We start from the raw sequence: 24,935 nt of genomic DNA on the forward strand, positions 1-24,935 counted from the left end.
AGGAGGAGGAGGAGAGGAAGAGGAGGCAGGCTGGTAGGGAGTAGGGACCGGAGAGTAGGGACCGGAGAGTAGGGACCGGAGAGTAGGGACCGGAGAGTAGGGACCGGAGAGTAGGGAGTAGGGACCGGAGAGTAGGGAGTAGGGACCGGAGAGTAGGGAGTAGGGACCAGAGAGTAGGGAGTAGGGACCAGAGAGTAGGGAGTAGGGACCAGAGAGTAGGGAGTAGGGACCAGAGAGTAGGGAGTAGGGACCAGAGAGTAGGGAGTAGGGACCAGGGAGTAGGGACCAGGGAGTAGGGAGTAGGGACCAGAGAGTAGAGAATAGTGACCAGGGACCAGGGACCAGGGAGTAGGGACCAGGGAGTAGGGACCAGGGAGTAGGGACCAGAGAGTAGAGAATAGTGACCAGAGAGTAGGGAGTAGTGACCAGGGACCAGGGACAAGGGAGTAGGGACCAGGGAGTAGTGACCAGGGTCCAGGGACCAGGGAGTAGTGACCAGGGTCCAGGGTCCAGGGTCCAGGGACCAGGGAGTAGCAGTGTGGACTTGGCCAGATAATGGTAATGGAGGAGGAATGCACCAGTCTCCCCATGCTGTCTATTCATGTCCGGATAGCGGATTGGCCTTTTCTTTTTAGGCTGATTGAGTGAATACCTTTTTGTGTCAATCCCAAAAAATATCAACAGCAAAGACCGTTGTCTGAAAATGATCAAACACCTTTTATGTGATCCTGTTGAAAAAGGAAATCTATAAATCTGTTTTCTTCAGCACTATTCTGTGTCCAATGTTTAATGCTTTGTGTGTTATAACCATGGTATTCACTGTTATATCCATGTTATTCTCTGTTATTGCTATGTTATGCATCCACAATGTCTTTAAAGCTTTTATGACTCAAACATGTCTCTCTGTCTGTTTTTGTCTTTTTTGACAGCAGAAAATGAACGACACATTCCCCCTAACCAGAAAGAAGAAGTGAATGAGTGGGGAGATCGTTGGAGAGGAGGAGAGGAGAGAAGAGAAGAAGAAGAGGGAGAGAGATAGAGACTGAAGAGGGTCTAAACTAAAGGAGTGACAGGAGAGGACACTTATTGCAGACACCATGTCTGTCTCCACCACCAAGCAGGAGAGAACCGTGTGTGTTCTGCTTCCCAATAAAGAACAGCTGGACATCACTGTGGGGGTAAGCACGTCCCATTATGATTCCTTCTGTTGATTCTATATCCCATGAGTCAGCCAGGGGGGTTTCAATGGACGGCTTTTCAATGGAAGGTTTTAGTCCTGTAGCAAGAGTATTTCTAGTCCCGTACTATAAACTATAAGTTGTATGTGAGATCAATGTTTAGGGAGATCAGTTCCCTTCTTCTGTGTTTATCTGTCACCCTGTTACAATCACCCTGTTTATAGCAGTCACCCTGTTACAATCACCCTGTTTATAGCGGTCACCCTGTTACAATCACCCTGTTTATAGCAGTCACCCTGTTACAATCACCCTGTTTATAGCAGTCACCCTGTTACAATCACCCTGTTTATAGCAGTCACCCTGTTACAATCACCCTGTTTATACCAGTCACCCTGTTACAATCACCCTGTTTATAGCAGTCACCCTGTTACAATCACCCTGTTTATAGCAGTCACCCTGTTACAATCACCCTGTTTATAGCAGTCACCCTGTTACAATCACCCTGTTTATAGCAGTCACCCTGTTACAATCACCCTGTTTATAGCAGTCACCCTGTTACAATCACCCTGTTTATAGCAGTCACCCTGTTACAATCACCCTGTTTATAGCAGTCACCCTGTTACAATCACCCTGTTTATAGCAGTCACCCTGTTACAATCACCCTGTTTATAGCAGTCACCCTGTTACAATCACCCTGTTTATAGCAGTCACCCTGTTACAATCACCCTGTTTATAGCAGTCACCCTGTTACAATCACCCTGTTTATAGCAGTCACCCTGTTACAATCACCCTGTTTATAGCAGTCACCCTGTTACAATCACCCTGTTTATAGCAGTCACCCTGTTACAATCACCCTGTTTATAGCAGTCACCCTGTTACAATCACCCTGTTTATAGCAGTCACCCTGTTACAATCACCCTGTTTATAGCAGTCACCCTGTTACAATCACCCTGTTTATAGCAGTCACCCTGTTACAATCACCCTGTTTATAGCAGTCACCCTGTTACAATCACCCTGTTTATAGCAGTCACCCTGTTACAATCACCCTGTTTATAGCAGTCACCCTGTTACAATCACCCTGTTTATAGCAGTCACCCTGTTACAATCACCCTGTTTATAGCAGTCACCCTGTTACAATCACCCTGTTTATAGCAGTCACCCTGTTACAATCACCCTGTTTATAGCAGTCACCCTGTTACAATCACCCTGTTTATAGCAGTCACCCTGTTACAATCACCCTGTTCATAACAGTCAGCCTGTTACAATCACCCTGTTTATAGCAGTCACCCTGTTACAATCACCCTGTTTATAGCAGTCACCCTGTTACAATCACCCTGTTTATAACAGTCAGCCTGTTACAATCACCCTGTTTATAGCAGTCACCCTGTTACAATCACCCTGTTTATAGCAGTCACCCTGTTACAATCACCCTGTTTATAGCAGTCACCCTGTTACAATCACCCTGTTTATAGCAGTCACCCTGTTACAATCACCCTGTTTATAACAGTCAGCCTGTTACAATCACCCTGTTTATAACAATCAGCCTGTTACAATCACCCTGTTTATAGCAGTCACCCTGTTACAATCACCCTGTTTATAACAGTCAGCCTGTTACAATCACCCTGTTTATAGCAGTCACCCTGTTACAATCACCCTGTTTATAACAGTCAGCCTGTTACAATCACCCTGTTTATAACAGTCCTCCTGTTACAATCACCCTGTTTATAACAGTCCTCCTGTTACAATCACCCTGTTTATAACAGTCAGCCTGTTACAATCACCCTGTTTATAGCAGTCACCCTGTTACAATCACCCTGTTTATAGCAGTCACCCTGTTACAATCACCCTGTTTATAACAGTCAGCCTGTTACAATCACCCTGTTTATAACAATCAGCCTGTTACAATCACCCTGTTTATAGCAGTCACCCTGTTACAATCACCCTGTTTATAACAGTCAGCCTGTTACAATCACCCTGTTTATAGCAGTCAGCCTGTTACAATCACCCTGTTTATAACAGTCACCCTGTTACAATCACCCTGTTTATAGCAGTCACCCTGTTACAATCACCCTGTTTATAACAGTCAGCCTGTTACAATCACCCTGTTTATAGCAGTCACCCTGTTACAATCACCCTGTTTATAACAGTCAACCTGTTACAATCACCCTGTTTATAGCAGTCACCCTGTTACAATCACCTTGTTTATAACAGTCAGCCTGTTACAATCACCCTGTTTATAGCAGTCACCCTGTTACAATCACCCTGTTTATAACAGTCCTCCTGTTACAATCACCCTGTTTATAACAGTCAGCCTGTTACAATCACCCTGTTTATAACAGTCACCCTGTTACAATCACCCTGTTTATAGCAGTCACCCTGTTACAATCACCCTGTTTATAGCAGTCACCCTGTTACAATCACCCTGTTTATAGCAGTCACCCTGTTACAATCACCCTGTTTATAACAGTCAGCCTGTTACAATCACCCTGTTTATAACAGTCACCCTGTTACAATCACCCTGTTTATAACAGTCCTCCTGTTACAATCACCCTGTTTATAGCAGTCACCCTGGTACAATCACCCTGTTTATAACAGTCAGCCTGTTACAATCACCCTGTTTATAGCAGTCACCCTGTTACAATCACCCTGTTTATAACAATCAGCCTGTTACAATCACCCTGTTTATAACAGTCAGCCTGTTACAATCACCCTGTTTATAACAGTCAGCCTGTTACAATCACCCTGTTTATACCAGTCAGCCTGTTACAATCACCCTGTTTATAACAGTCCTCCTGTTACAATCACCCTGTTTATAGCAGTCACCCTGTTACAATCACCCTGTTTATAGCAGTCACCCTGTTACAATCACCCTGTTTATAACAGTCAGCCTGTTACAATCACCCTGTTTATAACAGTCACCCTGTTACAATCACCCTGTTTATAACAGTCCTCCTGTTACAATCACCCTGTTTATAGCAGTCACCCTGGTACAATCACCCTGTTTATAACAGTCAGCCTGTTACAATCACCCTGTTTATAGCAGTCACCCTGTTACAATCACCCTGTTTATAACAATCAGCCTGTTACAATCACCCTGTTTATAACAGTCAGCCTGTTACAATCACCCTGTTTATAACAGTCAGCCTGTTACAATCACCCTGTTTATACCAGTCAGCCTGTTACAATCACCCTGTTTATAACAGTCCTCCTGTTACAATCACCCTGTTTATAACAGTCCTCCTATTACAATAACCCTGTTTATACCAGTCCTCCTGTTACAATCACCCTGTTTATAACAGTCTTCTCTCTCTCCTCTCTCCCTCTCAGGTCAAGTCCTCAGGGCAGGATGTGTTCAATCAGGTGTCTGAGCTCCTTGGAATAAAAGAGCTGCACTTCTTCGGCCTTACAGTGGTGAAGGGTAAATTCTACTGTCTACCCAGGCCAAAACCAGCCCTAACCCAGGACCCATATTCATAAAGTGTCTCATAGTAGGAGTGATGATCTGAGATCAGTTTAGCATTATAGATCATAGTAAGTTAGGTTACATAGACAGGGGGGATCTGATCCTAGATCAGCACTCCTACTCCGAGAAGCTTTATGAATGTGGACCCAGGCCTCTGAGACCTACCCTAACCCACCCCTTACCTTGCCAACCCTCCCACACATCCACCCCAGAGTCTGAATGTGGACCCAGGCCTCTGAGACCTACCCTAACCCACCCCTTACCTTGCCAACCCTCCCACACATCCACCCCAGAGTCTGAATGTGGACCCAGGCCTCTGAGACCTACCCTAACCCACCCCTTACCTTGCCAACCCTCCCACACATCCACCCCAGAGTCTTTGAACCTGAAATAAATGTTTCTAGCGCATTAGATAACAAACATTCAGAGGATCACAATGTATTCTGATTACACAGTTACAGTAGGCTTCAACGAGCTGATGTCATGCTCACTGTATTCCTAATGCAGTATGTACACACACACACATACTGTATCACACACACACACACACACACACACACACACACTACACTATAGCAGACACACACACTACACAGTCACAATCACCCCAGTAACAATCACCCCAGTAACAAACACCCCAGTCCTCGAGGTCCTTCTACTAGGATTCTGTTTACATAATAGAACTGAACTGGGTTAGTTGCCAAAAACGGGGTAACGGCACAATACAATCAGAAGGGAAGGTTTTTAGTTGTGTGTTTCTGCATTACTGAGACTGAGGTGTCTAATCTTCTGGAACCTTTGGACAAACTCAATTCAAATGTTTTGTCAGTCTCTTTCTCACTCTCCTTCCTGTTCTCTCTCTTTCTCTCTTGGTTCTGCCATGTTGAAATGCCTTGGTAATCTTGTGTGGCTCACCTCTTGAACAAGAGCTCTTTTGTTTTTGTGTGAGTGCCTGCGGCCGTGTGTAGTGTGTGGGGGGCCAGCCACCTCTCTGGTCTGGGTCTGCCCACGATTCCAACAATATTAACTTCATTAAGCCAGGAATGTGCCCCTGCATTCCACCTCTTCACTGGAGGGAGGGAGGGATCCATGTAGGGATGGAGAGAGGGAGGGAGGTAAAGGGAGGATAAGAGCGGTTGAAGAAGAAGAGGTAGGGGGGAGGAGAGGTGACAAGCTTAGGGAGTCTCGTTAAAACAAAACGAGTGAAAGGGAGGAGGAGAGAAGAGGGGAAAGAAACTGAGTCAGAGAATGAGAAAGGGATTTTAATGAAAAGAAAGATGGATGGAGGAGTGCGTTGTGAGTGAGTCATGTGGCCTGCCTGGTGAATGTGGTGTGGTCAGAAAGGGATGAGCCCGAATAAAATACTCACCGTAGAAAAAATAAAGGGATTATGGATGAGGTGAAGAAAGAAGTGAAAAATATGGATGCAGTGCAACATGTTAGGTTGGAGCAGGGGCGTACCAGAGACAGGATGTTACAAACCCCAGTGGAACATGTTAGGTTGGAGCAGGGGTGTACCAGAGACAGGATGTTACAAACCCCAGTGGAACATGTTAGGTTGGAGCAGGGGCGTACCAGAGACAGGATGTTACAAACCCCAGTGGAACATGTTAGGTTGGAGCAGGGGCGTACCAGAGACAGGACGTTACAAACCCCAGTGGAACATGTTAGGTTGGAGCAGGGGCGTACCAGAGACAGGATGTTACAAACCCCAGTGGAACATGTTAGGTTGGAGCAGGGGCGTACCAGAGACAGGATGTTACAAACCCCAGTGGAACATGTTAGGTTGGAGAAGGGGCGTACCAGAGACAGGACGTTACAAACCCCAGTGGAACATGTTAGGTTGGAGCAGGGGCGTACCAGAGACAGGACGTTACAAACCCCAGTGGAACATGTTAGGTTGGAGCAGGGGCGTACCAGAGACAGGATGTTACAAACCCCAGTGGAACATGTTAGGTTGGAGCAGGGGCGTACCAGAGACAGGATGTTACAAACCCCAGTGGAACATGTTAGGTTGGAGCAGGGGCGTACCAGAGACAGGATGTTACAAACCCCAGTGGAACATGTTAGGTTGGAGAAGGGGCGTACCAGAGACAGGACGTTACAAACCCCAGTGGAACATGTTAGGTTGGAGCAGGGGCGTACCAGAGACAGGATGTTACAAACCCCAGTGGAACATGTTAGGTTGGAGCAGGGGTGTACAAGAGACAGGACGTTACAAACCCCAGTGGAACATGTTAGGTTGGAGCAGGGGCGTACCAGAGACAGGATGTTACAAACCCCAGTGGAACATGTTAGGTTGGAGCAGGGGCGTACCAGAGACAGGACGTTACAAACCCCAGTGGAACATGTTAGGTTGGAGCAGGGGCGTACCAGAGACAGGACGTTACAAACCCCAGTGGAACATGTTAGGTTGGAGCAGGGGCGTACCAGAGACAGGACGTTACAAACCTCAGTGGAACATGTTAGGTTGGAGCAGGGGCGTACCAGAGACAGGATGTTACAAACCCCAGTGGAACATGTTAGGTTGGAGCAGGGGCGTACCAGAGACAGGACGTTACAAACCCCAGTGGAACATGTTAGGTTGGAGCAGGGGCGTACCAGAGACAGGATGTTACAAACCCCAGTGGAACATGTTAGGTTGGAGCAGGGGTGTACCAGAGACAGGATGTTACAAACCCCAGTGGAACATGTTAGGTTGGAGAAGGGGCGTACCAGAGACAGGACGTTACAAACCCCAGTGGAACATGTTAGGTTGGAGCAGGGGCGTACCAGAGACAGGATGTTACAAACCCCAGTGGAACATGTTAGGTTGGAGCAGGGGCGTACCAGAGACAGGATGTTACAAACCCCAGTGGAACATGTTAGGTTGGAGCAGGGGCGTACCAGAGACAGGATGTTACAAACCCCAGTGGAACATGTTAGGTTGGAGAAGGGGCGTACCAGAGACAGGACGTTACAAACCCCAGTGGAACATGTTAGGTTGGAGCAGGGGCGTACCAGAGACAGGACGTTACAAACCCCAGTGGAACATGTTAGGTTGGAGCAGGGGCGTACAAGAGACAGGACGTTACAAACCCCAGTGGAACATGTTAGGTTGGAGCAGGGGCGTACCAGAGACAGGACGTTACAAACCCCAGTGGAACATGTTAGGTTGGAGCAGGGGCGTACCAGAGACAGGATGTTACAAACCCCAGTGGAACATGTTAGGTTGGAGCAGGGGCGTACCAGAGACAGGACGTTACAAACCCCAGTGGAACATGTTAGGTTGGAGCAGGGGCGTACCAGAGACAGGACGTTACAAACCCCAGTGGAACATGTTAGGTTGGAGCAGGGGCGTACCAGAGACAGGACGTTACAAACCCCAGTGGAACATGTTAGGTTGGAGCAGGGGCGTACCAGAGACAGGATGTTACAAACCCCAGTGGAACATGTTAGGTTGGAGCAGGGGCGTACCAGAGACAGGACGTTACAAACCCCAGTGGAACATGTTAGGTTGGAGCAGGGGCGTACCAGAGACAGGACGTTACAAACCCCAGTGGAACATGTTAGGTTGGAGCAGGGGCGTACCAGAGACAGGACGTTACAAACCCCAGTGGAACATGTTAGGTTGGAGCAGGGGCGTACCAGAGACAGGACGTTACAAACCCCAGTGGAACATGTTAGGTTGGAGCAGGGGCGTACCAGAGACAGGAAGTTACAAACCCCAGTGGAACATGTTAGGTTGGAGCAGGGGCGTACCAGAGACAGGACGTTACAAACCCCAGTGGAACATGTTAGGTTGGAGCAGGGGCGTACCAGAGACAGGACGTTACAAACCCCAGTGGAACATGTTAGGTTGGAGCAGGGGCGTACCAGAGACAGGATGTTACAAACCCCAGTGGAACATGTTAGGTTGGAGCAGGGGCGTACCAGAGACAGGACGTTACAAACCCCAGTGGAACATGTTAGGTTGGAGCAGGGGCGTACCAGAGACAGGATGTTACAAACCCCAGTGGAACATGTTAGGTTGGAGCAGGGGCGTACCAGAGACAGGATGTTACAAACCCCAGTGGAACATGTTAGGTTGGAGCAGGGGCGTACCAGAGACAGGATGTTACAAACCCCAGTGGAACATGTTAGGTTGGAGCAGGGGCGTACCAGAGACAGGACGTTACAAACCCCAGTGGAACATGTTAGGTTGGAGCAGGGGCGTACCAGAGACAGGATGTTACAAACCCCAGTGGAACATGTTAGGTTGGAGCAGGGGCGTACCAGAGACAGGATGTTACAAACCCCAGTGGAACATGTTAGGTTGGAGCAGGGGCGTACCAGAGACAGGACGTTACAAACCCCCAGTGGAACATGTTAGGTTGGAGCAGGGGTGTACCAGAGACAGGACGTTACAAACCCCAGTGGAACATGTTAGGTTGGAGCAGGGGCGTACCAGAGACAGGACGTTACAAACCCCAGTGGAACATGTTAGGTTGGAGCAGGAGCGTACCAGAGACAGTATGTTACAAACCCCAGTGGAACATGTTAGGTTGGAGCAGGGGCGTACCAGAGACAGGACGTTACAAACCCCAGTGGAACATGTTAGGTTGGAGCAGGGGCGTACCAGAGACAGGATGATACAAACCCCAGTGGAACATGTTAGGTTGGAGCAGGGGTGTACCAGAGACAGGATGTTACAAACCCCAGTGGAACATGTTAGGTTGGAGCAGGGGTGTACCAGAGACAGGATGTTACAAACCCCAGTGGGGTACACCCCTGCTCTAACATGTTCCACTGGGGTTTGTATCATCCTGTCTCTGGTACGCCCCTGCTCCAACCTAACATGTTCCACTGGAGTTTGTTACATCCTGTCTCTGATTTTTTATTTTATTTAACATGTTAGGTTGGAGCAGGGGCGTACCAGAGACAGGATGTTACAAACCCCAGTGGAACATGTTAGGTTGGAGCAGGGGCGTACCAGAGACAGGATGTTACAAACCCCAGTGGAACATGTTAGGTTGGAGCAGGGGCGTACCAGAGACAGGATGTTACAAACCCCAGTGGAACATGTTAGGTTGGAGCAGGGGCGTACCAGAGACAGGACGTTACAAACCCCAGTGGAACATGTTCAGTTGGAGCAGGGGTGTACCAGAGACAGGATGTTACAAACCCCAGTGGAACATGTTAGGTTGGAGCAGGGGCGTACCAGAGACAGGATGTTACAAACCCCAGTGGAACATGTTAGGTTGGAGCAGGGGTGTACCAGAGACAGGACGTTACAAACCCCAGTGGATATTTGACTGGTAATTTGTATCTAACACATTGATACAGCACCCCTTATCACTTTCCTCACAGCTGCAACCATCTTATCAACCCCACTGTTGAAAGAAAACACATTGAGATGATTTGTGATGATAGAAGATAAACTTAATTTAGTTTAATCTGTAATCCTTGAGAACAAAGACCTATTAGAATGAGGATTAAACACACACAATGATTCGTTATTAACGCTTCATTTGAAGGGTACGTAAATAAGCACTTCATAACACATTCGTAAAGCATACATAACACATTCATAAGAAGTACATAAGCGTTTCATAAATGTCCTTGGTTTTTGTAGTCTGGTTTACTCTGCAGGCCTAGCCAGCCAACAGTCAATACTGTTACTTTCTTCCTGAGCTGGTATGCTATGCTAGCAGAGCCTATAAGCAAACAGGCGTATTAGCATTAGCATAGCTGTCAACACAACAGTTGTGCTGTTTGCCTGCTGGTTGCTTTGACCACACCAATGGAAGAACAAGTGTTTTTGTCTTTCATTCTTTTCTCTAATTAATGTCATTGTTAGGTAGATTTTACGCATTCATTCATTATTCTTTTGTTTGGTGACTGAGGGTGTCATGTTTCCTGTTTTACCTCAGACAATGAACACATCTTTCTGGACATGGAAGATAAGCTGACCAAGTATTTCCCTAAGGAATGGAAGCAAGATTCAGGGAAGGTAAGAGTGCTACAATAATCTACTTATTGATGTATTATAGCATGGCATGAATCAGAACACACACACACCTCCCACGTTAACCAAGCGGCTCACTGCAGCCCACTGCCCTACATAGTATCTAGCTGGGTATTGTTCTTAACATGACAACTAGTGCATACCATGCCTTTACATTGCATTACCAGGCCCGTTCATTCACCCATGGTTGTGTTGTGTCCCAACTTGATAGTATGATAAAGATGTCCAGCACTTGCATCACTGTGTTGTGTTTCACCATGGTTGTGTTGTTTCACCATGGTTGTGTTGTTTCACCATGGTTGTGTTGTTTCACCATGGTTGTGTTGTTTCACCATGGTTGTGTTGTTTCATCATGGTTGCGTTTCATCATGGTTGTGTTGCGTTTCATCATGGTTGTGTTGTTTCATCATGGTTGTGTTGTTTCATCATGGTTGTGTTGTTTCATCATGGTTGTGTTGTTTCATCATGGTTGTGTTGTTTCATCATGGTTGTGTTGTTTCATCATGGTTGTGTTGTTTCATCATGGTTGTGTTTCACGATGGTTGTGTTGTGTTTCACGATGGTTGTGTTGTGTTTCATCATGGTTGTGTTGTGTTTCACTATGGTTGTGTTGTGTTTCACGATGGTTGTGTTGTGTTTCACTATGGTTGTGTTGTGATCTTTCCTCAGGGGTTACAGAAGAGATCCCTCCCCCTGGTGCTCTGCCTCAAGGTGCAGTACTATGTGGAGAATGGCAGGCTCATCTGGTGAGGCTCCAAACATGATTATTTCCTAATACTCTAAACATACCATCATCCTTCAGACCCATTGCTGGAACTGAACAACAATGCACTCGAGGTCTCCCTCCAAAAATAGGTTTTTAATCTCAATGGATTTAATATACCCAGCTCTGTATCTCAATAACTCTCTTTACCTCCTACAACTCCTTTGTTATTAAATCTAGTGACCGTTCTCTACCTCTCCCCCAGTGAGCGGAAGGCGAGGCGTCTGTACTACTCTGACCTGAGAGAGAGGGTGCTGCGTTCTGAGTGTCGTCAGCAGGAGGAGGTGTACTTACTTTCTTTCAAACATTTTATTTGAGATTTCTTCATCGTATGACAATCGCAAACATTCAAACATACAATAACATAATGAAATCCCATTTTCCAGGTGTACTTCCAGCTGGCTGGGTATGCCTTACAAGCTGACCTGGAAGACCACCCCCTACCTGGGCAGAACCAGGGAGGCACCCCCACCCCCTACTTCCAACCCAAAGAGTACTTCCCTCCCTGGGTAAGTGTGAGAGTGCGTGGGGCCTGGGGAAGTCTACGTGTTGAGATACTGTACATGTTCTTACATGTGGCCACTGCCATTCTCAGTAAATGGTTCTACAGCGATATTATCTGAATGTGGTCTCTCTCTCTCCCTCTCTCTCTCTCTCTCTCTCTCTCTCTCTCTCTCTCTCTCTCTCTCTCTCTCTCTCTCTCCCCCCTCTCTCTCTCTCTCCCCCCTCTCTCTCTCTGCAAATGCTTCTGTAAATGGTTTTACAGCACGGGTCTCCAACAGGTAGATTGCAGTGGTGTAAAGTAACTTATCTTCGGCCTATAGAAGGTAGAGGGTTCGAGACCTGCTCCTTGCCTGTTTCATTACAGTACATGTAAAACCAAATACTTTTACTCAAGTAGTATTTTACTGGGTGACTCACTTTTACTTGAGTCATTTTCTATTAAGGTATCTTTACTTTTACTCAAGTATGACGATTGGGTACTTTTTCCACCGCTGATCGCGAGCTGGCAGTAGCTTGCAGCCCACCTATGAGTAGCTCGCCAATCAATTCTTAAAGTACTTGCATGTTTTCACGTGTTCCATGCAAACTGTCATAAACATAAAGCTCCTGGTTACTATCCAATCAAAGCCACATTGACATCATCCCCTCCCTGGTTAGCCACTATTGGTTTGAAAAGCCAAACGTAACACAATACCTGCCAATTAATTTCCAGCAATATTGCCCGTCTGTCTGTTTGGTGCACGCGTTTGTCTATCACTCAGTATGTAGCCAGTTAGCGACGCTAACGATAACCGTCTTGTGGGTGGAAGGCAGAAATACTTTCCCCAAAAACCTTCTCTATTAAATGTTAACTGCAAAGTAGGCTTACCTGACAGATCTATATCATGATTATTTGTATGAATTGGGTGGCCATTGTTTTGCTAACTGTGCCATGGGGTATGCTTCAGCAGTAGTCCTAACAGCAGCAACATGGTTAGACTGACACATTCCTCTCTCGCTAGATGCACAATTAAAGGGGAAATACACACACAAATCTACATTTGTTAGTAATTTTTTTTCTGATCTAAAAAAATGGTCTTCGGATGTGATTTAAGCATTGACATGGACTCAGAGCATTTTTGTTGTTTGTCGTTGTTTGTCTCACAAATCCAGGACAAATAAAACAGGAGAAAACAGAATTCCAGAAAATACTAAAAAATAATTTGATGGACCATTATTTTACAAGGTATATTGGCAGAAAACACATATCTTGTACATCACAGACCCGCGGAAGAGTTGCAGGGTAGAGGAGAGGAGAACAATGTGCCTATTTGAAAGCTATAAAAAATGAAGAGTAGCTCTCACGTTAGAAAAGGTTGTAGACCCCTGTTCTACAGTAATATTGACCCAATGTGTTTTCTCACTCTGTCTCCATCTTCAGATTGTGGCGAAGCGTGGGGTGGACTACCTGCTCTGTCACGGTCCCAAGGTACACAAGGAGCTGTGGGGCATGACGTCACGTGATGCGATACTCCACTTCATCAAAGAGGCCTGTCGTCTCGAGGACGTCCCCGTCACCTTCTACAGGCTGCAGAAGGTCAGTCAGGGGTCTCATAGCAGAGTGAAGCAATCATTCAAATGTCTTAAGACCCCAAAGACCAAACAGAGACAGGAGATCAGTGGCAGGAAAACTTCCCTAAAAGGAAGATACCTAGAGAGCAACCAGACTCAGAAGCTCAGAACACGTTGAAATTCCATTAGACGTCTAAACAGAGATATGGAGTTCCAACGTGTAGGGTACAGAGCCATAGCAGACATTAGACGTCTAAACAGAGATATTTGCATTGATGTTTGAATTGTCACTCTTAAACGAATGTATCCAGTTTAAATAAGGTGTGTGGGGTGGGGGGGCTGCTGTATTAGGTAACACAGAATGTTACAGTATATTCGTCTACGTTCTCCGTCTCCACTCTACTCTGAGCCAAGCCCAATGTCTGGACCCAAATGGTACCCTATTCCCTGTATAGTGCACTACTTTTGACCTGAACTACATGCGCCCTGGTCAAAAGTAGGGCACTAAATAGGGAATAGGGTGCCATTTGGGATTCAACCAATGTTCCCAGTGGAGGGGTTAGGCTGTGAGATTGGGTTAGGGTTATATAGCTGTGGGATTGGGTTAGGGTTATATAGCTGTGGGATTGGGTTAGGGTTATATAGCTGTGGGATTGGGTTAGGGTTATATAGCTGTGGGATTGGGTTAGGGTTATATAGCTGTGGGATTGGGTTAGGGTTATATAGCTGTGGGATTGGGTTAGGGTTATATAGCTGGGGGATTGGGTTAGGGTTATATAGCTGGGGGATTGGGTTAGGGTTATATAGCTGTGGGATTGGGTTAGGGTTATATAGCTGTGGGATTGGGTTAGGATTATATAGCTGTGAGATTGGGTTAGGGTTATATAGCTGTGGTATTGGGTTAGGGTTATATAGCTGTGGGATTGGGTTAGGGTTATATAGCTGTGGGATTGGGTTAGGGTTATATAGCTGTGGGATTGGGTTAGGGTTATATAGCTGTGGGATTGGGTTAGGGTTATATAGCTGTGAGATTGGGTTAGGGTTATATAGCTGTGGGATTGGGTTAGGGTTATATAGCTGTGGGATTGGGTTAGGGTTATATAGCTGTGAGATTGGGTTAGGGTTATATAGCTGTGGGATTGGGTTAGGGTTATATAGCTGTGGGATTGGGTTAGGGTTATATAGCTGTGAGATTGGGTTAGGGTTATATAGCTGTGGGATTGGGTTAGGGTTATATAGCTGTGGGATTGGGTTAGGGTTATATAGCTGTGGGATTGGTTTAGGGTTATATAGCTGTGGGATTGGGTTAGGGTTATATAGCTGTGGGATTGGGTTAGGGTTATATAGCTGTGGTATTGCCTGTTATCTTGTTATCTTGGGGGGCTCAGATGCTTGACTGACATCTCATCCTTCATTCTCCTTCTTCAATCCTTCTTTCTCTCAGGACAAGAAAGAAGAGAGAGGCACAGCTCTGCTGGGGCTGACCCTCAGAGGAATGCAGCTTTATCAGGTGTGTGTGTGTGTGGTTTAATGCCGCTGTGTTTGAGGATATGTGTCTCATCTGTCTACGTGTGTCAGAGTGAACCTGCCTCCTCTCAAACCATCCCTCCTCCTCCTCCTCCTCATCCTCCTCCTACTATGCCCTCTACATCAACCATGTGAGGAATTTGTAGGTTATCTAGAAACAGCAGTAAAACACGGGATATGGTCTGAGTCATAATGGTACACTATTCCCTACACAGTGCACTACTTTTGACCAGAGCCCTATGGGTAGTAGTGCACTAAGTAGGGACTAGGGTGCCATTTAGTGGTCCTCTGTAGCTCAGCTGGTAGAGCACGGCGCTTGTAACGCCAAGGTAGTGGGTTCGATCCCCGGGACCACCCATACACAAAAAAATGTATGCACGCACGACTGTAAGTCGCTTTGGATAAAAGCGTCTGCTAAATGGCATATTATTATTATTATTATTATTTAGGACAAAACCAGGGTCTGGGTGTCAACCCACCTCAACCTTTTGATTTGTCCATCAGAGGCCATCTGGGAGGATTAGACACACAAACACACACACACACACACACACACACACACACACACACACACACACACTGGGAGGATTAGTTAGGGATCTAGGGGCCGTAGTGATTTAGGAGGGTTAAGGTGATTACACACCCAGTAGACCGTGAGATACCGTGTGTGTGTGTGTGTGTGTGTGTGTGTGTGTGTGTGTGTGTGTGTGTGTGTGTGTGTGATAAACACCCAGTAGACTGTGAGATACCGTGTGTGTGTGTGTGTGTGTGTGTGTGTGTGTGTGTGTGTGTGTGTGATAAACACCCAGTAGACTGTGAGGACCTATCAGAGCTCATGGCCTCTTGGTCTTATCTAGGTCAAGATGGACCCACTGAAAAAGGAGAGAAACACATGTTTTATTGTACATCTTCCTATCAAGAAAAACGTTTTTACATGATACTGTCTGGAATAAAGTATGAATCTCTCAGAATGCTGCCAAAAGCCAACCATTTGCCTCAACAGAAGCTCACTATTTGGCAAACACCAAAAGGATGATCACCCAATTTGACCCAATGAGTTTGGTTCATACTTTAAAACTGTTTATTCATGATTTACTACATATGAACTAATGATTCACTATCCATAAGCTACTAATAAACCCTTTAAACGGAAGTGTAACCAATGTCTTTCCCAGTGTAATGTGTGTGTCATTTCCCCAGGAGGTGGACAACATTCGGCAGCTTCTCTATGACTTCCCCTGGTCCAACGTGGGACGACTCACCTTCCTGGTACCCTCTACTTTACTTTATATGCTATTAACTTATCTAAAGTGACTTCCTGTACAGTGAGTGCAGGTCTATGGTGTATATGTATGCAATCCCGGCGGGAATTGAAACCACAACCTTGGTGTTACTAGCGTCATGCTCTTTCCATTGTCTTTTAAATGAAGTGGTATTGTAATGATTATTTAATGAGGGTATTAATAACACTGAGCTGTGTATGATTCCATCATGTCCTCATCTCCTCAGGGTTACATTTTACATTGACATTTTAGTAATTTAGCAGACACACTTATCCAGAGCGACTCACAGGAGCAATTAGGGTTAAGTGCCTTGCTCAAGGGCATAGACAGATCTTTCACCTAGTTAGCTTGGGGATTCGAACCTACAACCTTTCAGTCACTGGCCCAATGCTCTTAACCGCTAGGCTACCTGCCGCCTAGTGTTCTTACTCAATCTACCTGGTCAAATAAATAAATCATGATTTCATCATGTTGCCCTTCCTTCTCCTGTTCCTCCAGGGGAAGAAATTTGAGATCCAGCCAGATGGTCTGCCGTCGGCCAGGAAGCTGGTCTACTACACAGGCTCTCCGTTCCGCTCACGCCACCTCCTCCTGCACCTCAGCAACAGCCACCGCCTTTACCTCAGTCTACAGCCTGCCCTCAAACACCTCCGACAGCTGGAGGACAGCGAGGGTGAGTGGGGATGGAGGGGAGGAGGGAGGGAGGGAGGGAGGGAGGGAGGGAGAGAGGAGGGAGAGAGGAGGGAGGGAGGGAGGGAGGGAGGGAGGAGGAGAGGGAGGGAGAGAGGAGGGAGAGAGGAGGGAGGGAGAGAGGAGGGAGGGGAATGCGTTTCAGAGTGATTAGAGATGAGGCCTAATGGTTATCTATCGAGTAGCACAATGCTAATAACAAATGTTCTTGATTACGTTTGCATTTTAATCTGTTCGAAGCCAAAGTCAAATTTCCACAATAAAGTGTCTCTCCTCTCCTCTCCTCTCCTCTCCTCTCCTCTCCTCTCCTCTCCTCTCCTCTCCTCTCCTCTCCTATCCATGAATTAATGGCTTCATTTGAACATCCTCCTCCTCCCCTCTCTGTCCCCCCTCCAGAGAAGAAGCGCTACAGGGAGTCGTACATCAGTGATGACCTGGATCTAGACCCTCCAGGGGGCAGCGAGGGGGGCAGCCCCGGCCTGTCCCGACACTCTACCTCCAGCTCGGGCATCGAGGCAGACCGCGATGCAACACGGCAACACAGCAGCATCTCCATGGAGATGGCGTCCATGGAGATGGCGTCCATGGAGATGGCGTCCATGGAGATGGCGTCCATGGAGGAGGAGACGGGAGCGAGAAAGAGGATGGAGAAGTGTTTCAGTTCGGCGGCGAGTCACGGGAGTTCTCACACCTCGGGCGTGGACACGGGCAGCAAAGCACGCACTGATGAAGAGGAGTGGCAGGAGGAAGGTGAGAGAGGAGAGGAGGTTAGAGTTTAAGGTAACAGTCAAAGCGTGTGTGTGTGTGTGTGAGTGAAAGACAGAAATGTGTGTATCTGATGTATCTTGATCCATTGTCTTAGGTCAGGCGGCCTCACTCCTACGCAATGTAGGGTATCCATCCACTCTACCCGGAGTGGGTGAAAACAAGCTTTTGTGATGAAATTTCACTTCCTGATGTTATAAAATACATTTTACCAAGACAAATATGATTCTTCATGTTCTGAATTGTTCAGTGGGGTCTTTCTCTAACATATCATTAACATTATACCCAAAAAGTTAGATTTTGTGACCTAATAGAGCCGATAATAAGCAGCGAGCTCTGTTGACATAGCGGTGTAGCTTTCTCACAGAGAGTTTTGAGGATTTTACATCTGGTGGTTGTCTGCAAAGTTATTTCCGCGGGTCGCGAAAAGCAAAATTAACGTAATGAGCTGAAATAAATGTAAAGTGCTCCTTTGACATTTCACAGAGATATGCTTTTTTCTGATAAATCTTTGAAAAAGAACAGGAACTTCACATTAATAGTTTTATGTCCTGCGGATTTGAGAAGAAAGATGACCAGTTCAATGGTAAGCCTGTCTGTAGAGTTCAGTGGTAAGCCTGTCTGTAGAGTTCAATGGTAAGCCTGTCTGTAGTTCAATGGTGAGCCTGTCTGTAGAGTTCAATGGTAAGCCTGTCTGTAGAGTTCAATGGTAAGCCTGTCTGTAGAGTTCAATGGTGAGCCTGTCTGTAGAGTTCAATGGTAAGCCTGTCTGTAGAGTTCAATGGTAAGCCTGTCTGTAGAGTTCAATGGTAAGCCTGTCTGTAGAGTTCAATGGTAAGCCTGTCTGTAGAGTTCAACGGTAAGCCTGTCTGTAGAGTTCAACGGTAAGCCTGTCTGTAGAGTTCAGTGGTAAGCCTGTCTGTAGAGTTCAGTGGTAAGCCTGTCTGTAGAGTTCAATGGTAAGCCTGTCTGTAGAGTTCAATGGTAAGCCTGTCTGTAGAGTTCAATGGTAAGCCTGTCTGTAGAGTTCAATGGTAAGCCTGTCTGTAGAGTTCAATGGTAAGCCTGTCTGTAGAGTTCAATGGTAAGCCTGTCTGTAGAGTTCAATGGTAAGCCTGTCTGTAGAGTTCAATGGTAAGCCTGTCTGTAGAGTTCAATGGTAAGCCTGTCTGTAGAGTTCAATGGTAAGCCTGTCTGTAGAGTTCAATGGTAAGCCTGTCTGTAGAGTTCAATGGTAAGCCTGTCTGTAGAGTTCAATGGTAAGCCTGTCTGTAGAGTTCAATGGTAAGCCTGTCTGTAGAGTTCAATGGTAAGCCTGTCTGTAGAGTTCAATGGTAAGCCTGTCTGTAGAGTTCAATGGTAAGCCTGTCTGTAGAGTTCAATGGTAATTCCTGTCTGTAGAGTTCAATGGTAAGCCTGTCTGTAGAGTTCAATGGTAATTCCTGTCTGTAGAGTTCAATGGTAAGCCTGTCTGTAGAGTTCAACGGTAAGCCTGTCTGGGAGCCTTAATTCTCTCACAGCATCCAGCCTAGCTGACTCCATGATATTCTCCTGATTTATGACCATTGATTTAGTCACCCTAATTCTGACCATCCTACAAGGGTAAAAACTCCAATAAGTTTTGAACAGATTATGATAGAGACGTGAGGTTTGGACCATTGGTTTTCTTAGAGGATTATTATTATTATTTTACCCATTGGTCAAAAGATGCGTTTTTGATTGGACACCCTACTAGTCACAATCACTCCGCAGTGTAGAAAAGTGTAGAAAATGTGTAGAAGTGTAGTGTAGAAAATCAGTGTAGAAAATGTAGAAAAGCAGCCATGTCACTTGGTGAGTGTGTGTCATCAATTGAAAAGGAGTGGAGCAGCAGCATGATGATGTCACTGTTCAGGAATTCAGTGTTCTGGAAGTGTGTTACTAACATTCATCCTCTATCTTATCTTCACAAAGTTGAAGTTTGAAAGATAAAGATTACGCAAACATGTTTTACTCACATCCTCCCACAGCTCACAGAATGACCTGTTTATGGTCTGCTGCCCTGTTACTCAAGTAATACACACACACACACACACACACACACACCCATACACTACCAGTCAAGTTTGGACACACCTACTAATTCAAGGGTTCTTTATTTGAACTGTTTTTTACATTGTAGAATAATAGTGAAGACATCAAAACTATGAAATAACACATATGGAATCATGTAGTAACCAAAAAAGTGTTAAACAAATCAAATTATATTTTATATTTGCGATTTTTCAAAGTAGCCATCCTTTGCCTTGATGACAGCTTTGCATTCTCTCAACCAGCTTCATGAGGTAGTCACCTGGAATGCATTTCAATTAACAGGTGTGCCTTCTTAAAAGTTAATTTGTGGACTTTCTTTCCTTCTTAATGCGTTTGAGCCAATCAGTTGTGTTGTGACAAGTTAGGGGGGTATACAGAAGATAGCCCTATTGGGTAAAAGACCAAGTCCATATTATGGCAAGAACAGCTCAAATAAGCAAAGAGAAACGACAGTCCATCATTACTTTAAGACATGAAGGTCAGTCAATACGGAACATTTAAAGAACTTTGAAAGTTTCTTCAAGTGCAGTCGCAAAAACCATCAAGTGCTATGATGAAATGGGCTCTCATGAGGACTGCCACAGGAATGGAAGACCCAGATTTACCTCTGCTGCAGAGGATAAGTTCATTAGAGTTACCAGCCTCAGAAATTACAGGCCAAATAAGTGCTTCACAGAGTTCAAGTCACAGACACATCTCAACATCAACTGTTCAGAGGGGACTGTGTGAATCAGGCCTTCATGGTAGAATTGCTGCAAAGAAACCACTACTAAAGGACACCAATAATAAGAAGAGACCTGCTTGGGCCAAGAAACCCGAGCAATGGACATTAGTCCGGTGGAAATGTGTCCTTAGGTCTGGAGTCCAAATTGGAGATTTTTGGTTCCAACCGCCGTGTCTTTGTGAGACGCGGTGTGGGTGAACGGATTATCTCCGCATGTGTAGTTCCCACCGTGAAGCATGGAGGAGGAGGTGTTATGGTGTGGGGGTGCTTTGCTGGTGACACTGTTTGTGATTTATTTAGAATTCAAGGCACACTTAACCAGCATGGCTACCACAACATTCTGCAGCGATACGCCATCCCATCTGGTTTGGGCTATCATTTGTTCTTCAACAGGACAATATCCCAACACACCTCCAGGCTGTGTAAGGGCTATTTTACCAAGAAGTAGAGTGATGGAGTGCTGCATCAGATAACCTGGCCTCCACAATCCCCCGACCTCAACCTAATTGAGATGGTTTGGGATGAGTCAGACGGCAGAGTGAAGGAAAAGCAGCCAACAAGTGCAACGCCTTCAAGACTGTTGGAAAAGCATTCCAGGTGAAGCTGGTTGAGAGAATGCCAAGAGTGTGCAAAGCTGTCATCAAGGCAAAGGGTGGTTATTTGAAGAATCTCAAATATCAAATATATTTGGATTTGTTTAACACTTTTTTGGTTACTGCATGATTCCATATGTTTTATTTCATAGTTTTGATGTCTTCACTATTATTCTACAATGTAGAAAATTGTAAAAATAAAGAAAAACCCTTGAATGAGTAGGTGTGTCCAAACTTTTGACTGGTAGTATACACACACACATACCTGCGGTATGGAATAAATACTCCATGTTCAGTTAACTTTGGCTACGTTCCAATATCCACACTAGAATACTGCTTACAATGCTTGCCAAATATATTGCTTAATTCTACATGGTATGTTAGTGTGGTTATTCAAATACACTTTCCGTGACATAGATTGACCAGGTGAATTCAGGTGAAAGCTATGATCCCTTATTGATGTCACCTGTTAAATCCACTTCAATCAGTGTAGATGAAGGGGAGGAAACAGGTTAAAGAAGGATTTTGAAGCCTTGACATAATTGAGACATGGATTGTGTATTTGTGCAATTCAGAGGGTGAATGGGCAAGACAAAATATTTAAGTGCCTTTGAACGGGGTATGGTAGTCGGTACCAGGCGCACCGGTTTGTGTCAAGAACTGCAACGCTGCTGGGTTTTTCACACTTAACAGTTTCCCGTATGTATCAAGAATGGTCCACCACCCAAAGGACATCCAGCCAGTGGCCGAAAACTGGTCATTGATGAAAGAGGACAAAGGAGGCCGACACATTGTGCAGAGCAACAGCCGGGCCACAGTTAGTCAACTGACAGTCCAGTACAACATTGGTCCCCAAAGACCCATAAAATAATGCACAACTCGTCGTACCTTGACACAAATGGGGTATGGTAGCCGACGACCTTACAGAGTTCCACTTCTTTCAGCAAAAAACAAGAAACTACCGTTGCATTGGGCTAAGGAATGAAAACACTGGAGAATTAGAAAAACATTGCCTGGTCTGATGAATCCCGGTTCCTGCTGTTTCACGCTGATGGGAGGACTAGGGAATGGAGAAAACCACATGTATCCATCATGCTGCGTGTCAAAATGACAGGCTGGTGGGGGTGGTGTGATGGTGTGGGGTGTGTTTTCATGGCACACATTGGGCCCCTTGGTAAAAGTGGAGCGAAGTTTGAATACTACAGAATATCTGAACATCATTGCCAATTAAGGTGCATTCCTTCATGGCAGCAGTGTATCCATCTGCAAATTGATTTTTTCAGCAGGATAATGCCCCATGCCACAAGGCTAGGATTTTCCAGGAATGGTTCCACAAACATGACAGTGAATTCGGCTTACTGCTGTGGCCTTCCCAGTCACCAGTTCTCAATCCAATTGAGCATCTGTGGGATGAGATGGAACGAGTTATTCGGAGTAGAGATCCACTACCAGCCAACTTGACACAACTGTGGGAAGCATTGGAGTTAACATGAGCCAGCATCCCTGTGGAACGCTTTCGACACCTTGTAGAGTCCATGCCCCGACGAATTGTGGCTGTTCTGAGGACAGAAGGGGAAGGTGGTGTAACTCAATATTACAAAGGTGTTCCTAATGTTTTATACACTCTGTGTACATATCACTTCATTCTAAGTGGAATATTATTGCGGACATTGATCGTTCATTCAAAAGTATTTTTCCACTAAGTATTCTGATTCTCCTCTTCAGAGACCCAGCAGGCCAGTGTGGACAGTCCAGGAGAGGTTTCCGTGGACGACGCAGAGGAATTGCTGAGATTGGCTGAGCTGATTGAGGGCGTGTCGGTTGATTGTCCTATGCTCACCTCAGAGACTCATTGTGAAGGTGAGGTTGTAAGCCACATGAGTTCTTATCACATTACATTCTAAATATTTTAACAACTGAGAACTTATAGGACATGAGAAGTGTTTTTAAATAACATACTACCAAAACTTGAATTTTTCCCATATATTTGTGGAAAAGTACTACTGCTACTAGTTTAACTAATTGTACTGAAACTTTAGCAGAGATGAGCTATTGTTCATAAAGAACGTTTAAAATGTAGTCTCATATGCCCCCTAGTGGCATGGGAATTTTATGATATTATTTCAGATTCTTGCATTGCTGAAATGAAATGTGAGTGTAAAATGGAGTCCACGTACCTGCCTCTAGCTGACTACAGTGATGTCATTTTAACAGGATTAAAGGGGGATCAGGTAGACAGAGGTGAAGATCTGGTGACACTACGCAGCAAAGATACCCTGGGACAGGTAAGACTCCTATCCTCCTCCTATCTTCCTCTTCTTCCTCCTCCTCCTCCTTTCTCAGGATACTCCATGTTTTCCTCTCCTTCTATCTCTTATCACTTTCATAAACTTTCTCTCTTTCTGTATTGCAGATCCTGAAGACGAGATCCCATTGCGTGGACCGCCACAGCCAGAGTCTGGATGACGTTCGCCTCTTCCCCCCTCCCGCCCCCCTCGGCACGACCCTCCCCACTGACTCCTCCCACAGCTACACCTTCGGCCTGCCCCTCCCGGACCCCCAGAGTAACGCTAAGAGCCCCCCAGGGTGTAACAACGGGGGCTACTACGTCCCCTTCCACTGCCCGGCTAAGGGCAGCTTCTATGGACACAGGTCTATGAACTGCCTCTCCCTGGATCTACTGGGAGACGAACAGCTGTTGGAGTTTATACTGTAGAACAACAGAGGACCAATGTCCTTCTTCAAGTCTATTCTCTACCTACATCCCCCTCCAATGAAACTGTAGGATACAGGGGAGTGGCTGCATGCAGCGTGAGTTCTAACTGTAGAACATAATGTTTTTACACTACCTGGCCAAACTGAACTGTGCTGGCCTAGTTACATCAAGGAGCACCAATACCTTTCTGTGAACACCAATACCCTTTTCACACTACTGAACCAGGCCTTTCCGAACTGTACGGTGCTGGCTTGGTTACATCAAGGAGCATGGATGCCCCTCTTCAAGCCTGTGCTCTACTGTATGACCCAGATACAGGGGAGAGGCTGCACAGAGATGTTGGACGACTTTATGGACCTTTTCAAGAGGAGAGAAGAAGTCTGACATTGATTGGTATTGGTAGCGTTCATTGTGAAACGGAAGGAGGCCATCGCCTTCAATAGTCATCCCAATACAGAACTACTCTACATATTTATTCAACATGTTTGACACTGTTTTTGTTTTACCTTTTTTAGAGACTTTGTACATAATTGTCTTATATTTTCTACTATTTTACTATATTTTTTACTTTTAGGTACTAACACATTGTAACCATATCAATAACTGTAAATTATACACAGCTGTATAGTCCTTATGTAAATGGGGGTGACCATTGCATTTCTTCTTCAGTTAGTTTTTTAATTGGTGTGTGTGAATCGTGGCATAGTTTGAACTGGCATTACCTCCAGAATCCAAGTACTTTATGGTCTGTTGTGAAGAACAAAGTACTTTACTGCACGTTGACATCCTGTGTAAATGAAATGTATCGTCATTACATTAATAAAAATAACCAACACCATTTTTAATCCTACATTTTACTTTTGTTTCCTTTGTCAGTTTGTCTGTAAAAAAAAAAGAATGCTCTGAAATGAACATCATACGTACACGATTGTGTATATTTGTTCTAATTCTGTCGCAATAATACTTAAGAATCAAATTGATATTTTATGATATTACAAGTCTGCCATAGCTCTAATAATGTTACTAATAAGCAGCACAGTATTATGTACTTAGAACTATTACTGTGATTGTCTTCATGCATACACTGGAATTATTATATAAATTAAGCAATGACAAAGA

At 45.4% G+C, this 24,935-nt stretch overlaps 1 protein-coding gene across 1 annotated transcript in view; it reads left to right on the forward strand.

Moving 5' to 3' along the window:
- Nucleotides 1-24,673, forward strand: part of LOC311114930 (FERM domain-containing protein 6-like) — a 40,558-nt gene extending 15,885 nt beyond the window's left edge. Inside the window, exons 2-15 of the mRNA XM_084190150.1 lie at nucleotides 933-1,178; nucleotides 4,506-4,596; nucleotides 10,533-10,612; nucleotides 11,297-11,373; nucleotides 11,596-11,674; nucleotides 11,777-11,899; nucleotides 13,315-13,470; nucleotides 14,890-14,955; nucleotides 16,173-16,241; nucleotides 16,754-16,928; nucleotides 17,342-17,695; nucleotides 22,826-22,960; nucleotides 23,315-23,385; nucleotides 23,514-24,673. Of these exons, the coding sequence (XP_084046276.1) occupies nucleotides 1,098-1,178; nucleotides 4,506-4,596; nucleotides 10,533-10,612; nucleotides 11,297-11,373; nucleotides 11,596-11,674; nucleotides 11,777-11,899; nucleotides 13,315-13,470; nucleotides 14,890-14,955; nucleotides 16,173-16,241; nucleotides 16,754-16,928; nucleotides 17,342-17,695; nucleotides 22,826-22,960; nucleotides 23,315-23,385; nucleotides 23,514-23,816 (1,860 nt within the window). The 5' untranslated portion in view covers nucleotides 933-1,097 and the 3' untranslated portion in view covers nucleotides 23,817-24,673. The remainder of the gene's footprint in view (nucleotides 1-932; nucleotides 1,179-4,505; nucleotides 4,597-10,532; nucleotides 10,613-11,296; nucleotides 11,374-11,595; nucleotides 11,675-11,776; nucleotides 11,900-13,314; nucleotides 13,471-14,889; nucleotides 14,956-16,172; nucleotides 16,242-16,753; nucleotides 16,929-17,341; nucleotides 17,696-22,825; nucleotides 22,961-23,314; nucleotides 23,386-23,513) is intronic.
- The last annotated feature ends 262 nt before the right edge of the window (nucleotides 24,674-24,935 follow it).

This window comes from Coregonus lavaretus (assembly GCF_964263955.1).
Source record: "Coregonus lavaretus genome assembly, contig: HAP1_SCAFFOLD_3498, whole genome shotgun sequence".
Lineage (NCBI taxonomy): Eukaryota > Metazoa > Chordata > Actinopteri > Salmoniformes > Salmonidae > Coregonus > Coregonus lavaretus.